Source organism: Aethalodelphis obliquidens, unplaced genomic scaffold (assembly GCF_003676395.1).
Source record: "Aethalodelphis obliquidens isolate GAN/ISIS:26980383/991018 unplaced genomic scaffold, ASM367639v1 scaffold1, whole genome shotgun sequence".
NCBI lineage: Eukaryota > Metazoa > Chordata > Mammalia > Artiodactyla > Delphinidae > Aethalodelphis > Aethalodelphis obliquidens.
Window position 1 is genome coordinate 54,863,889 of NW_020837945.1, and position 14,985 is coordinate 54,878,873.

The window sequence follows — 14,985 nt, forward strand, 5'->3', positions numbered from 1 at the left end:
CCAGCTACCTGAGGGCTCCCAACCCTACCTAAATGGGCAGGGCTGAACTGCTCACGGGCAATGGGTGTGTGTGAGGCCAGAGTCACTCCAGCCCCTTCCAGAATCCCGGTGAGAGCAGGACCAAAGAGCATCTGCCTAAGCCAGGAGGTCAGAAATCTGACTGAAGGGGGCACCTTGGATCGGCAGTACCCTCTGGAAATAATGGGGCTGCTGAGTGGTTTCCAAGGGCCTTGTGTTTTCTGGCGTCCTGGGCATTTTGGATCCCCTCCCAGGTGTGTTCACTGCATGGGGACACCCATCCAGTATCCCTACCAAATCCTATTTCCCTACCAGCCCCAGGGCCTGGGAAGACCAGCTCTTATACTCGTTCTCCACAATCTGGCTTTACCTACTTTAGCATTTGGTATCATATCCACTCTGCTCTGACCCATGTCCCTGGATTGAAACCTAAGGATCGCCACTTCCTGACTCCAGACTGGACTAAATCGTGACATCCCTGAGCAGACTCAGTCTTTGCCATATGGACCCCCTCCAAGGAACGGAGGCTTGGTCCATTTTCTCATTTTCCATTTTAGTTTCAAGTCAGGTTCCTCCACCATCTCCCATACCAACTACTGACTGACAGTCCCAGCAGCTGCCTGTTTGAGTGTATCCACATGCATGTTTTGAACATGCTTCAAATCCCACGAGACTCAGATAAAGTAGGGCCTCTCTCCTGACCCTGCCTCTGGTTCCTTCTCTCTGTTCAAATGGAAGAAGGGTCAGTGGCAGAAGGCCTAGAATGGTGTAGTTGTCATCCATAGCTACGAAGACTTCCTCACTTATTTTCCACTGATACCTCTCTGGAAAGTCATGACTGGTGTCTTGTCTCCCTCCCTCACTCAGCTCCCTCTGCCCTTTTTGTGTGGCTTTGCCACTAACTGGGTGACTTGGGTCAAAGTTCTTCTTCAAGCTGTTCTGAAAATTTAATACAGGCATACCTTGTTTTATCGCACTTCACGTTACTGTGCTTCACAGATATTGTGTTTTTTACACATTGAAGCTTTGTGGCAACCCTTTGTTGAACAAGTCTATCAGCACTAATCTTCTAACAGCATTTGTTCACTTCGTGTCTGTGTCATGCACTGGTAATTCTCACAACATTTTGAACTTTTTCATCATTATAATACTTGTTATCGTGATCTGGGGTCAGTGATCTTTAATGTGACAATTGTAATTGTTTTGGGGCACCACGAACCATGCCCATATAAGATGGCAAACGTAATGGATAGATGGTGCATGTGTCTGACTGCTCCACTGACTGGCTGTTCCCCAGCACTCCCCTCCTTGGGCCTCTCTAATCCCTAAGACACAGTAATATTGAAATTAGGCCAATTAGTAGCCCCATAATGACCTCTAAGTGTTCAAATGAAAGGAAGAGTCGCACGTCTCTCACTTTAATTCAAAACCTAGAAATGATCAAGCTTAGTGAGGAAAACATGTCAAAAGCTGAGACAGGCTGAAAGCTTGGCCTCTTTTGCCAAACAGTTGGCCAAGTTGTGGATGCAAAGGAAAAGTTCTTGAAGGAAATTAAAGTGCTACTCCGGTGAACACACGAGTGATAAGAAAGAGAAACAGCCTTACTGCTGATATGGAGAAAGTTTTAGCGGTCTGGATAGAAGATCAAACCAGCCATAACATTCCCTTAAGGCAAAGCCTAATTCCAAGGAAGGCCCTGACTCTCTTCAATTCTGTGAAGGCTGAGAGAGGTGAGGAAGCTACAGAAGAAACGTTTGAAGCCAGTGGAGGCTGGTTCATGAGTTTTAAGGAAAGAAGCTGCCTCCATAACATCAAAGTCCAAGGTGAAGCAGCAAGTGCTGGTGTAGAAGCTGCAGTAAGTTATCAGAAGATCCAGCTAAGATACTTCATGAAGGTAGCTGGCTACACTAAACAACAGATTTTTCAACATAGGTGAAACAGTCTTATATTGGGAGAAGGTGCCAGCTAAAACTTTCATAGTGGCCCAGGAGTCAATGCCTGCCTTCAAAGTTTCAAATGACAGGCTGACTCTCCTGTTAGGGGCTAATGCAGCTGGTGACTTTAAGTTGAAGGCAATGCTCATTTACCTTTCCCAAAGCTCTAGGGCCCTTAAGAATTCTGCTAAATCTATTCTGCCTGTGCTCTATAAATGGAACAACAAAGCCTAGATGACAACGCATCTTTTTACAACATAGCTTATGGAATACACACCCACAGTTGAGACTTACAGCTCAGAAGAAAAGTTTCCATTTAAAATATTACCACTTATTGACAATGCACCCAGTCACCCAAGATCTCTGATGGAGATGTCCAATTAGATACATGTTGTTTTCATGCCTGCTAACACAACAACCATTCTGCAGCCCACGGATCAAGGAGTCATTTCGACTTTTAAGTCTTAGTATTTAAGAAATACATTTCGTAAGACTATAGCTGCCTTAGATAGTGATTTCTCTTATGGAATCCGGGCAAAGAAAATGAAAACCTTGTGGAAAGCATTCAACATTCTAGATGTCATTAAGAACATTCGAGATTCATGGGAAGAGATCAAAACACTTACATTAACAGGAGTTTGGAAGAAGTTGATTCCAACCCTCATGGATGATTCTGAGGTGTTCAGGACTTCAGTGGAGGATGTAACTGCAGATGTGATGGAAATAGCAAGAGAACTAGAAATAGAAGTGGAGCCTGAAGATGTGGCTGAGTTGCTGCAATCTCAGGATGAAACTTGAACGGATGAGAAGTCGCTTCTTATAGATTAGCAGAGAAAGTGGTTTCTTGAGATGGAATCTACTCCTAGTGAAGATTGTTGAAATGACAACAAAGGATTTAGAATACGATATACACTTAGTTGATACAGCAGCGGCAGGGTTTGAGAGAATTGAGAAATCATGATTTCTCTACAGAGAAATCATTCGTGAAAGGAAGTGTCAATCGATGCAACAAAATTTACTGTCACCTTATTTTAAGAAATTGGCCACAGCCACCCTATCGTTCAGCAACCACCATCCTCATCAGTCAGCAGCATCAATAGTGATGCAAGACCCTCCACCAGCAAAAAGATGACGACCCTTTGAGGGCTCAAATGATGGTTAGCATATTTCAGCAATAAAGTATTTTTAAATTAAGGTATTTATATTTTTTAGACATAATGTTATTACACACTTAATAGACTACAGTATAGTGTAAACATAACTTTTATATGCACTGGGAAATAAAAAATTTGTGTGACTTTATTGCGGTGGTCAGGAACTGAACAACAGTATCTCTACGGTATGCCTGTACGTATATTAAGTTCCTTTCAAAACAGTAGTTGCTCAATAAAGGATTATTATAATTTTAAAAATGTATTACACTATAACCAGCTTGACTTACCGTTGCCCTCCCACGTCATATATCTTTACCTTTCTCAGATTGAAAGTATTATCGCATAAAGGGTTCAAGTCTACTACTGTGGGGCCTTGGGCATGTTACTTAGCTTCTCTGCAGCTCAGTTTCATATCTGTAAAATGGAAATAATACCTCCCTCACTCAGTTGCAAAATGAAATCTGGTAATATAGATAAGACGCTCAGCACAGTGCCTGGCATATAGAGTGACAATCACTATATTTGTGCCTTTGTTCACGTTAGTCTTCTTAGAATACTGCTTCTCCTCTTCTTCATTTTGCAAAATTCCAGAAGAAAGACCTGGTTGAAACTTCATTTCTTCCTCGTGGATTCATGTTTCCTCAATTGTGTTCCACTGCATTCAGGTCTATTATTACAGTTTATTGCATGATACATATTTGATTTACCACTTTCCCTGCTTGACTCCTTATCCTGGTATTGATTTTACCTTTCCTTTCTCCCAATGTTCCTCTAATACTTCCTCTCAACCACCTGATCCCTTACTGTAACACACCCCCATGACTTTGTGTCTTTCCTTCTGCCAGGAATGGCTTTTCCCTATTTTTCTTTGCTACTGGAATCTTACTCATCCATCAAGGACCAACTCTATGAATCCTTCTCTGTCTCCTCCAAGTTAGAATTACTTTTTTCAACTAGCTTCAGTAACGCTGTTTATTTCTCTGTTAGGAAACTTAGCATTATAACATTTTAATTATATGCACCTATCTTTCCCATTAGACTGTGAGCTCTTGGAGGGAAGGATAATGTCTTATTCATATTTGTTTCCCTCAGTACCTAATATTGTGCTCAAAATATAGGAGTAATTCATCAAATTTTTGTTGTATTTGTACTACTTAAATGTACTAAATAGCATCGCCTAAACCAATAGGTCAGACATATGACGGAAGGTGACACTTCTGGATCAGCAGTACCTTCTGTAAAGCTCATGGGCTGCTGAATGGTTTCCAAGAACCAGATGAATAAGTGGTTTAAAATGTATCACAATATCTATCTGAAATAAAATATCCAGTCATGAACATAAGTATAAGCTAACATTTAATGACTAACGAAGTCCAGGAAGCGTAAAAGAAACCAGGTCATATGCAAGGGCAATAGATCAGTGAAACTACGAAAAAAACCTAATAAACTCTGGCTGTGATTTTTAGTCCCTGTGTATTATGAAGAATTCTTACTGAAATTTATGCTTGTGGAAAATTGGCCAGCCTCAGTCTCAGCATGGTTGGGTCAGGGACATTTCCTGTTATCAATAGGAAGCTGCTATACAATTAAATGGATTAATGATGCAGTGAACCGAATTAGTTGTTTTCTTACAGCCAAGTAATTGAACTCGTTGTGCATTCTACATATTTTTAGTTGTACAAGCATGATCTTTGAATCTATCATGTAAGAAGATGCTTGGGCTGCTTTAGCCTACTGATTCGAGAAGCAGTAAAAGGAACTGGGTTTAGTTAGGAAGGCAGTAAAGTAACATCAATAAAATGGTGCAGGGGATGCACATTTGACACACTCAGTAGGTTTATGGAGACAATGATTTTTGAGAACAATTTGCAAATCTGGTCTAATTCAGTTAGTACTATAATAATCTACCTTAAAATATGGTGGAACATTCAGTTGTCTATTCACTGCATTTGGTTCTAGTCTATGGAACATTATAATACTTACTATCAGCGGTGTGCTGGTAAACCGGATCTCTGTTCTGTTTTCTTTTTGTTTTTTAAAGCCCTGCTTTTTAGTGTTTTCCTATTTCTATGGTGTAAGTACTCCCATTATGGGCTGGTTTTAAGCTACCAAGTTTAACAAATGCCCTCAAAGTTTCTGAATCTCTGACAATCAGCTCTTAGGAGATGGTACACCATTGTAAGTTATCACAAACAGTGGAGGAGAGCCTGTTAAAGTTTTAAAATTATGCAGTCTTAGGACTAGAAGTATCCAAAATATTCTAGTCCTACTGCTAACTTTTCAGAAGAAGAAAATTGACACTAAGGAGAAGTAACATCCTAAAAGTCATGCAGGCCATTACTAGCAAACTTGGGATTGGAATCAAAGTGTCTGGACTCCCCATGCAGTATTCTATGCAAAAGCCTTTATATAGGGAGTAGAGAAAAAAGTAGTCATTGGATATAAATGGAAATATTACTGTATAATCTTGCATTGGGATGTGGATTGGGACAGGATGAGTGACAGGGGCTGTGAACGAGAAGTTCCCTCAGAGCTGTTTCAAGCCGTGTTGAGAATCACTTAGGAAACCGTGAAGTTTTTAATCTTGGTTTGTTAAATGGGCAGGCCACTTAACCTTTGGGGGCTTAGGTTTTATGATTTTTTTAAGTGACAGTTTTTGATATTAGTATGTCTTAAACTCTAGTGTTTGTTACATAATCTAGGGTACTTATTAAAAATCATTCCAGGCAGGGCAAATTTTGAGATTGTATACAGGCCATACTTTAAAAAACAATAATTTAGATCCTCTTTAAAGACCCTTTTCGATCTAAAATGGTTTACCTGTTTACTCGCAGCCAGGAAACATTTCTAGAGTGGTAGCTCCTTAAAGTAGTTCTTCCATTAGCTGCATCAAAGTCACATGAGGAGGGCTTCCCTGGTGGCGCAGTGGTTGAGAGTCCGCCTGCTGATGCAGGGGACACGGGTTCGTGCCCCGGTCCGGGAAGATCCCACATACCACGGAGCAGCTGGGCCCGTGAGCCGTGGCCATTGAGCCTGCGTGTCCGGAGCCTGTGCTCCACAACAGGAGAGGCCACAGCGGTGAGAGGCCCGCGTACCGCAAAAAAACAACAAAAAAAGTCACGTGAGGAGCTTTTTAAAATTTCTGATCACCCAAGGTCCCACCAGAGACCTGTGAAGTAAGAACTGAGGGAGAAGAGGGCTGAAAAATTGGGTATTTTTCTAGAAGTTGCCTGTTTGATTTTGATTCCCAATTAGAGTTAGGAACTTCAGCCGTTTCTAGCCTAGAGACTGCTGTGTAAGGTAAGAAAGCAGTAATTAGTTGTTAACTACTGACCCATACAGTAGGGGCTATGTACAAAGACTTTATCCAATAGGTTCTCAAGTAGGGGATGAGAAGAAGCAGGTGGGCTCTAGGGTACTGTCTGAGGGTCAACTGGAAAATGTCCTTGTAGTACTTAGCAATGCAAGGACAAAGTATGGAGGGGACCAAGGTGGGCCTAAAATAAAGCACTGATGGTAAGTCAGCAAATCACAGGTTTGAACTTTGCATGTCTGTATCAACAGCACCCAATTATGGAAATCCAATGCTTGAGACCTGCTATTTAGAACATATTAAGATGAGCATGGTTCTTGCCCTTCTCTTCCCTGTATTTTTAAAAAGACTTGTCAAACAACAGCAACAACAACAACTAGTGAACCCCAAATTGTTTTTACCCTTTAGAAATGCCATTACACCTCTTCAAATATAAAGTTTTAGGAATTACGACCTGGCTGTTGGGCACACTCAGTTTTAAAAAGGTAATGCTTTGACAATGGTTGCTATTTGATCACAAAGTAGAGGGGTCCTTTCTAACTACTATAATTGCATTGTTATAATGAAGACTAAAGAAAACACAAAAAGCCTTTTGGGCTGGCAGAGAAGAGTTTTAAGAAGAAAAGCACTTGGCCATTTAATCCCATGTTCTCTACAAAGTTTCCCAAATCCTCAGTCTACTGACATTCCGAGAGCATCCATCCCATGCTTGTTAACCATCCACGCAGCAGAGCTTTGAATCAGAATTACATGTTTTCTCATATTCCTACACAGGTCCACCAGTTCTAATAAAAGGTTGGAAAATAATCTCAGATTTGTATACTGATTTTCACATACCCATTTAATTAAATCTGCATTCTTAAAGCATGTTCTGAGTGAACAGTGTCTGTGATTACATATTTGCAAAAAGAAGGAATTACATTTGTTGCTTGCAGATTCACAATGTAGATGAGAAGTCCTGAAGAAAATGAAACTTGTTTCACGTTTCTCAAATTTACTGGTTACAGAGAATTTTGCTTTTGTTTAAACTCATGGGAAATGCTGACCTAGATAAATTAAGAGGGCAGTAGAGAAAAACTTCCTTAGAGGTGTCAAAAAATTGTTCCTACTTGGTCAGTGAGTAAATGATTATATAAGCTTAAGACATGTTCACCAGGCCATATAATTTTATTGGAGAGGTTATATGATTTACACAGTTGATTGTCTATTTGATTCAGAGGGGGACTAAATTCTGTATAAAGCATATCATTTCCAAGAAACATCATTTTTTTTAACCTTTGTATTTTGTAATAATTTCAGATTTATAGAAAAGTTGTAAAAAATGTACAATGGATTTCTATATATTCTTCTCTCAAATTCCCCAAAATGTTAACGGTTCACATTTTAAAAATCATTCTCCCTTTCTCTCTATATGTGTGTGAATATACAAACACACACATATGTATATGTACATTTTTTTCCCTGAACCATTTGAGAGCAAGTTGCTGACATGATGCTCCTTTACCTCCAAAGACTTGTGTGTATTGCTAAAAACAAGGATATCCCTTTATATAACCACAGTACAAATATCAAAAAATTAACATTGATTTAATACTATTATCCAGTCTACAGACCTTACTTGAATTTTACCTGTCTCAATAATGTCCTTTTCTGGGACTTTCCTGGTGGTGCAGTGGTTAAGAATCCGCTTGCCAATTCAGGGGACACAGGTTTGAGCCCGGGTCCGGGAAGATTCCCACATGCCGTGGAGCAACTAAGCCTGTGTGCCACAACTACTGAGGCTGCGCTCTGGAGCCCGCGAGCCACAACTACTGAAGCCCGTGCGCCTAGAGCCCGTGCTCCGCAACAAGAGAAGCCACCACAATGAGTAGCCCGCCCACTGCGATGAGAAGCCTGCGCACTGAAACGAAGAGTAGCCTCTGCTCGCCGCAACTAGAGAAAGACTGCGCGTAGTAACAAAGACCCAATGCAGCCAAAAAAAAAAAAAAAGTCCTTTTCTAACAAACAAAGTTTTGTTTTGTTTTTTCCTGGCCCAGGATCCAGTCTGGAATCACTTGTTGCATTTAATTATGTCTCTTTCACCTCCTTTAATTTAGAGCAGTTCCTCAGTCTTTGAGCTCATGACGCTATCATTTTTGAAGAACACAGGCCATTTTGAACAGTGTCCCTCCATTGGATTGTCTAATGTTTCCTCATGACTAGATTCAAGTCATACATTTTCAAGAATGTGTGCTCTTTTCAGGAGAGACACATGATGGCTATTTGTTCCACTACTAGTAAGGTTAACTTTTGATCACTTAAACTGATATCTGCCAGGTTTCTCTACCATAAAGTTACAATTTTTCTTTTCATGTAATATCTTATAGGCTTTGAGATTATGTAAATATTCAGTTTTTCATTAAACTTTCACCTACGAGTTTTAGCATCTGTCACCCTAAATAAAGAGGTAAATTGAGGCAAGCTCAAATTACCAGAAATATGGGTGCCATTTTTCCATTTGCTCATTTTATTCTCTGTGTCCGATTTTGGTAATTATTGCAATATTTCACTTTATTATTAATTATTATTATATTATTATATGATTGGTGATCTTTGTTGCTACTACTATGACTATGACTCACTAAACCTCAGATGATGGTTAGCATTTTTTAACAATAAAGTATTTTGTAATTAAAATATGTACATTGTTTTTTAAAGACAATGTTATTGCACAGTTAATAGACTACAGTATATTGTAAACATAACTTTTACATGCATGGGAAACTGAAAAATTCATGTTACTTACTTAATTGTGATATTCACTTTATTGTGGTAGCCTGGAATTGAACCTGCAGTGTCTCTGAGATATTCCTGCATGGTAGTTTCCAGATGGTGATTTCTAAACGCAGTATTCCTTTTACTTTAACTGTCATTCTATTGTAAGGAAGACCCTTCTCTTCTGCTGTTGATTCATTTATCTCTATCTGTATGGACTTGTGGTTTCTTGTTTCATTCTGTGGGTTATAATTTATTACTATAATTATTTGTTTTGACACTCAATTATCTCAGATTGGCTGGTGGGATACCCCTCAATCTGTGTCCTTTAGTCATATCCCCATCGTTCTCTGAGCACGTCCTTACTATCTGGCAGAGCAAGGTATTCCAGGCTTATCTTGTGCTTTCCCTGCCCCAGCCCAGGAATCAGTTGTTTTTCTAAGAAGTCTGGGTGTGTTTGTTGGGTTTTTTTCTTTAAGTAGAAAATTTAGAAACCAGGATGTGTTAGGTATTCTCATTGTTTTTGGGCTGTCACTGCTTCTAGACCCTCTTAGAGGACAGAACTAGTAAATACATGTATATGTGTATATGCATATCTGTATCTATAAATATTTATATTTTCTATTCATCTATATGTATGAAAAACCTATGAGTTCATACTGATGCTGCCAATTCCAGTCCTGGACCCACCATTTATAATTACTATCTTGAAACTGTGTCAAATCTCATAGACTTGAAGACATTAAATTCACCTGCTGTAGAATAGCAGCTACGAGATATTCTGGAACTGCATAATTCCAGTCATCTACCCATTCACTTACTAAGTCATACCCTATGTGCTAGGACTTGGCTAGGAATATGGAAATGAAAAAGACTTTCTCCTTGTCCTCAAGCAGCTCAATCTACTAGAGACAGTTGAGGAAAAAATAATTACAATATAGTACAATAAGTTCTGTATTAGAGTTATTCACAGTGCTCTATGGAAACAGAGAGGAGGGCCCCCCAACCCAACCCGAGTAAACTGGGTTATTTCAAAGGACGTAAAAATAGGTTGCTTACAGTAGTTATTGGAAGAGTTCTTAGATTACTGAATTTGCATGAAACGAAGAGTGCACTTTGCTTCCAAGCAAAAGTACATTTTGTGGAGAGCTCTGATTTATCTAGAAGGGTTCTCTGCATCGATTGAATTCATCACAAAACTACTCAGCCCTGACAATACCTATGCAAATAAGTTCCACGGGAATCACTGTTAGTTTGTGGGTCCAAAGGTTAGGTTTCACACTTTCTATTCTGCCCCTTCCTCTGACCATACAGGAAGGGAAAAATTTTGGACTTTTTCAAACTGCCTGTTATCCCAAATTAAATAAACTGACTTTGCCATTGTATCGATTGCCACCCTCTTGTGTAATAGTTTACACATACTGATTTTCTTTTATCTAAACTCAGTCTTGAACTAGAGAGAGTATGAAGGAAAGAAAAAGATTTGTGTGTGTGAGGGTATATATCTAGAAGGTAATGGCTAAAAAAAGAAATTGGGGTGGGGATAAAATATTAAGATAAAAATGAGAAAGGGATTTTATTATTTTTGTTGTATATATATGTATTCTTATCAAAATTTATCACATGGTAAATTTATTTTCCCCTTCTTTTCAAAAAATAAATGTGGACTATCTTGTGGTTTGAGTGCATCTCACCAGTTTCCCCCAGTTCCAAGTTGGTCACTCTAATATTACTTATTTCACCAATTTAGAAATCCCAGACTAGAAAGTTGCTCAGTAATACGTGTAAGTAAAGATCACCAGCATCAGGAGGTTGATCTTGACATGACTTGCTGTCTCTCCTTCTGCTACAACATGATTCCTTAGTATAGCTGATACCATAGAAAAAAGTAGAACTGAGAAATGTATATACATTTTCATCACTATAGGAGCAAAGCCAAACACGACTGAAATGTTTATTTTTTATTAGGTGGCCTTAGATCATAGAAGATATAAAATCAGTTTAGTCATGAAATGCTTGTGATAAATAATAAACTTCAAATGTTAATAAAGATACTGAAGATTTTTCTGATGCTTTCTTTTTAAAAAAATGTAATTTTAGGTAACCATAAAGCTGAGGCAAGGGTAGTTTGGGTTCTTGGAAAGAATCCCCAGCCATCACTGGGTGCTGCCTCTGGGTGCAGAAGTACTTGTGTGTGGATCCAGTGGAAGGGGCCAGGCTTATGTCAAAGGTCCATGTGCTGACAGCAGCGGCAGCACCTGCAGAAAGCACGGGTCCTACACATTTGGCATCATGTACCTCTTCCTCAAGTGCACGGAACCATAAGGACAGTGAGCCACCAGGTGGGGGCTTTAACACATGTAATGATTAGTGAAAGCTTCTTTGAAAGTGAGAATTTTTCATTACTTTATTAAATATTATATTCAATTCAAAGGCTTTGACCATCCATAATCATCATTGTATGTATACACACATACAATATGTGTGTATATATGTAAAAAATACCCGTTCAACATGCTTTTAAAGGAATAACTGTGTTTTGAAGTCTATGCAACATGAAATATGATTTGATATAAAAAAACTAATCAGAAGCCTGAAAAACGATATGTTTTAATAAGAGCCTATTGCAGATTCTGGAATGATTGTGGCATGCATGTCCCTGGTCATGTTGGACTTCTCCTTCAGTTTTGACTGGAGTAATGTGTGTTCCACAACACCGATTCTAATGTCCATCTGAATAGTTTCTTGCTTTAGCTTCGTTAAGCTCTGTTTAATCTTCACCAAAGGAGCTGCAGAATGAAAATAACATGGAATAAAAATGTTCATTTGGAGTATCAGTGTATTACAAAATGGTATGACATTTTCCTCACTTTGTCTTAAGCCAAAAGTGGGGTTAAAAACACAGCCAACAATTTACTGACATTCACACAGTTTTGCTGTGGCATTTTAAACACCTGAGATTTCTAGGCTGGGAAATGATGCAGCATTTGAGGTACTGAGGCTGAACTTCCTTTCTTTTCTAGAGGAAGAGTTGCTAAAGGTGTGTTTAAGAATGTCTTCTATATATGTATATATATATATATATATATACACACACACTTTTTTTTTTTTTTTTTTGCGGTACGCGGGCCTCTCACTGTTATGGCCTCTCCCGTTACGGAGCAACAGGCTCCGGACGCACAGGCTCAGCGTCCATGGCTCACGGGCCTAGCCGCTCTGTGGCATGAGGGATCTTCCCGGACCGGGGCACGAACCCATATCCCCTGCATCGGCAGGCGGACTCTCAACCACTGCGCCACCAGGGAAGCCCAAGAACGTCTTCAATATTTTTTAAGGGGCTAGTATATTTATCTAAAGGAAAAGGGGATACAATGGAAGAAAAAGAGAAGGAAGAACTACCTTTAAGACATAGCTAATGGCTCATTCAAACATTCTACAAACCCCCTATACATCACCTTCTGAAAGATCACTCAGTATATTCTGTTAGAACTCTAGAAAATCTTTCTAGAGCAACGAAGGGCCTTAGGCAATCACCACTGGGCCATGTCAAAGTAACTAGCTCACAACAGAGGATGATTACTGCAGGATTATTAATTCTTCTCTATTTGACCCTTGCCCAGTCTTTGACCCTTCCCCAGGGAAGAGGGGAAAAAAAGGTCATCACATCACCACCTTTGCGCTGTTTGGGCGTACACTTAGTGCTTTTTTTGTACATAAAATGGAATAATGAAGCTCATTTGATGAAAACAGAACAAAATATTATTTTTTTAAACTGGCATAACAAAGTGCATATTTAACTATCTCCTACTCTATTTCTGAATTAATACAGTTTGAATTTTTTTAAAAATCCTAAATGATAGTAAAAAAAATTATGACTCTTCTCAGTTCATTTATAAGGAAAACAGTATACTGATTATCAGACCTCATTTTTGCACCATGTACCTCCCCTTCAAACAAATTCATTTTAAAAAGCAGCCTTCCTATTTATTAATACCTCTTTAAAAAATAGATTTCTTAAAGATATATTCTTCTTTTGCTCATTTTCTTCTTAAAATGAGTGTGTACTTACCACCATCAGTCATACTGCTGCCTTTTTCTTCCATTTCTTGTTTTACCTTTTCTAGCTCTTCTGTAACCTTTCATTGAAAACAAAAGTTTTCATGAGCACTGTATTTTAATAAACTTTCAAAATTTTTGTATGATGTATTAAAAAATTAATTCAGATATAATACATACATAAAGGGATACAAAGATATTAGCAGTATTCTGGACATAATTTGAATAATAAAGTATGCAGACATGAAAAGCTTTTTATCTTCTGAGAGTGCTCCTATTGTTAAACTTCACCAAATTATTCTTTTATTGACTGTCTCAGGTTGTAACATGATAGAATAAAAACGATCAAGTTGTTTTTTTAGGCATCAAGCACTCAAGCTTTGCAGTTATCTCATAGCATCTACCATGCCAGTCTCTAATGATCAGTTATTAACTAAAACAGCACAAACATCCTAAAAAGATTTTAAATTTCTAGAAGTTTACTACGTATCTTTAATATTACAGTTTTATAAGAGAATATGCCACCTTTTCCTCTACAGGACACTAAAAATAACGTTTATACCATATGGGTATATATAAAAATATTCTAACTGCTTTACTTTATCTAATCCATGAACTCCAAGAGGCACACTGGGCTGTTATATTGGCTCTAATCTGTACTCTATATCATACTCAAAATTATACTCCTATAGCCTCTATAAATTCCAAACTAGCATAAATGTAGGTAGAAAATATCTTTTAAAAATTGAAAAATTTTGATATGATCTAGAATGAAACCATAATCGTAACTTAGTAGGCTTTATTTTTATCATGCTGGTGAGTAAAAACTTCCTTGGGAATAAAGTGCTCATCCAAGTAAAAGCAAATTAACTTCTTTCAGGCACCTGAAATGTTACAACTGGGGATAACTACATACTCCAAAAGAACTAAATGGTTCCCTGGACTCCCTTCAAGTGTTAATTTACCTAACATAAGTGAGCACTTTACTTCTGTATAATGTTTTATCTGCCTAGAAGCACCACGGGGTTAGAGTCTAAATATTTCTAAAGTTATATTTTTAGTATTTTAAAATAACTATTTACTCTTCAAATAATCTCCATAAAAGAAGCTTAATTCTATTATACAGAAAAGTTTGTGACAATTATACTTGATTGTATCCAAAGATAATCTTGGACTTTAGTCCCATATTGGCTACTGACCTTGTTGTAAGGTTTTTTTTCCTCTCAGCTCTTCAGTGAAAAATGGGAGTATATATTATTAATATGCATATATAAATATACATGGGTAAGATCTAATATATAATATATATGTATTACTAATATAATTCATGTAGTATGTTATATGTTAGGTCTTACATCTCCTGCAAGATGATGAAAATAAATACACTATATGTAAATATTCCATAAGTTTTTAGAAGGGAAAGGGTTACAAGCCATTCCCAATTTGTGGACAGAGAAATACGCAGGATCACACACAAGTTACTAACAACAAGCACTAAAAACAAATCTTATATCTTAAAGACTAACATTAAAATTTATTATAAGACATTTAAGTCAATGCTTTACCTACTCTTCTATATATTAATTACAATTATGTTTTAAAAAAGATTAAGGAAGATTATAAATGTGCTAATATTATGAGCATGTGTTATGTTACATTTAGTAAAACAACTTCAGGCATTTTTGTGGAAACAAGTAGTATATAAATAGGTAATTGATTCACTGATAAGACAATTTAGGGATTTTCTCCTGAAGGA

The 14,985-nt window shown here is 38.0% G+C and overlaps 1 protein-coding gene across 1 annotated transcript in view; it reads right to left on the reverse strand.

Annotated features, from left to right (window-relative positions):
• Positions 1–11,554: 11,554 nt before the first annotated feature.
• Positions 11,555–14,985, reverse strand: part of IFT57 (intraflagellar transport 57) — a 60,615-nt gene continuing 57,184 nt past the window's right edge. The window contains exons 10-11 of the mRNA XM_027104124.1: positions 13,243–13,309; positions 11,555–11,962 (exon numbers count right to left, since the gene is read on the reverse strand). Coding sequence (XP_026959925.1) covers positions 11,784–11,962; positions 13,243–13,309 — 246 coding nt within the window. The 3' untranslated portion in view covers positions 11,555–11,783. The remainder of the gene's footprint in view (positions 11,963–13,242; positions 13,310–14,985) is intronic.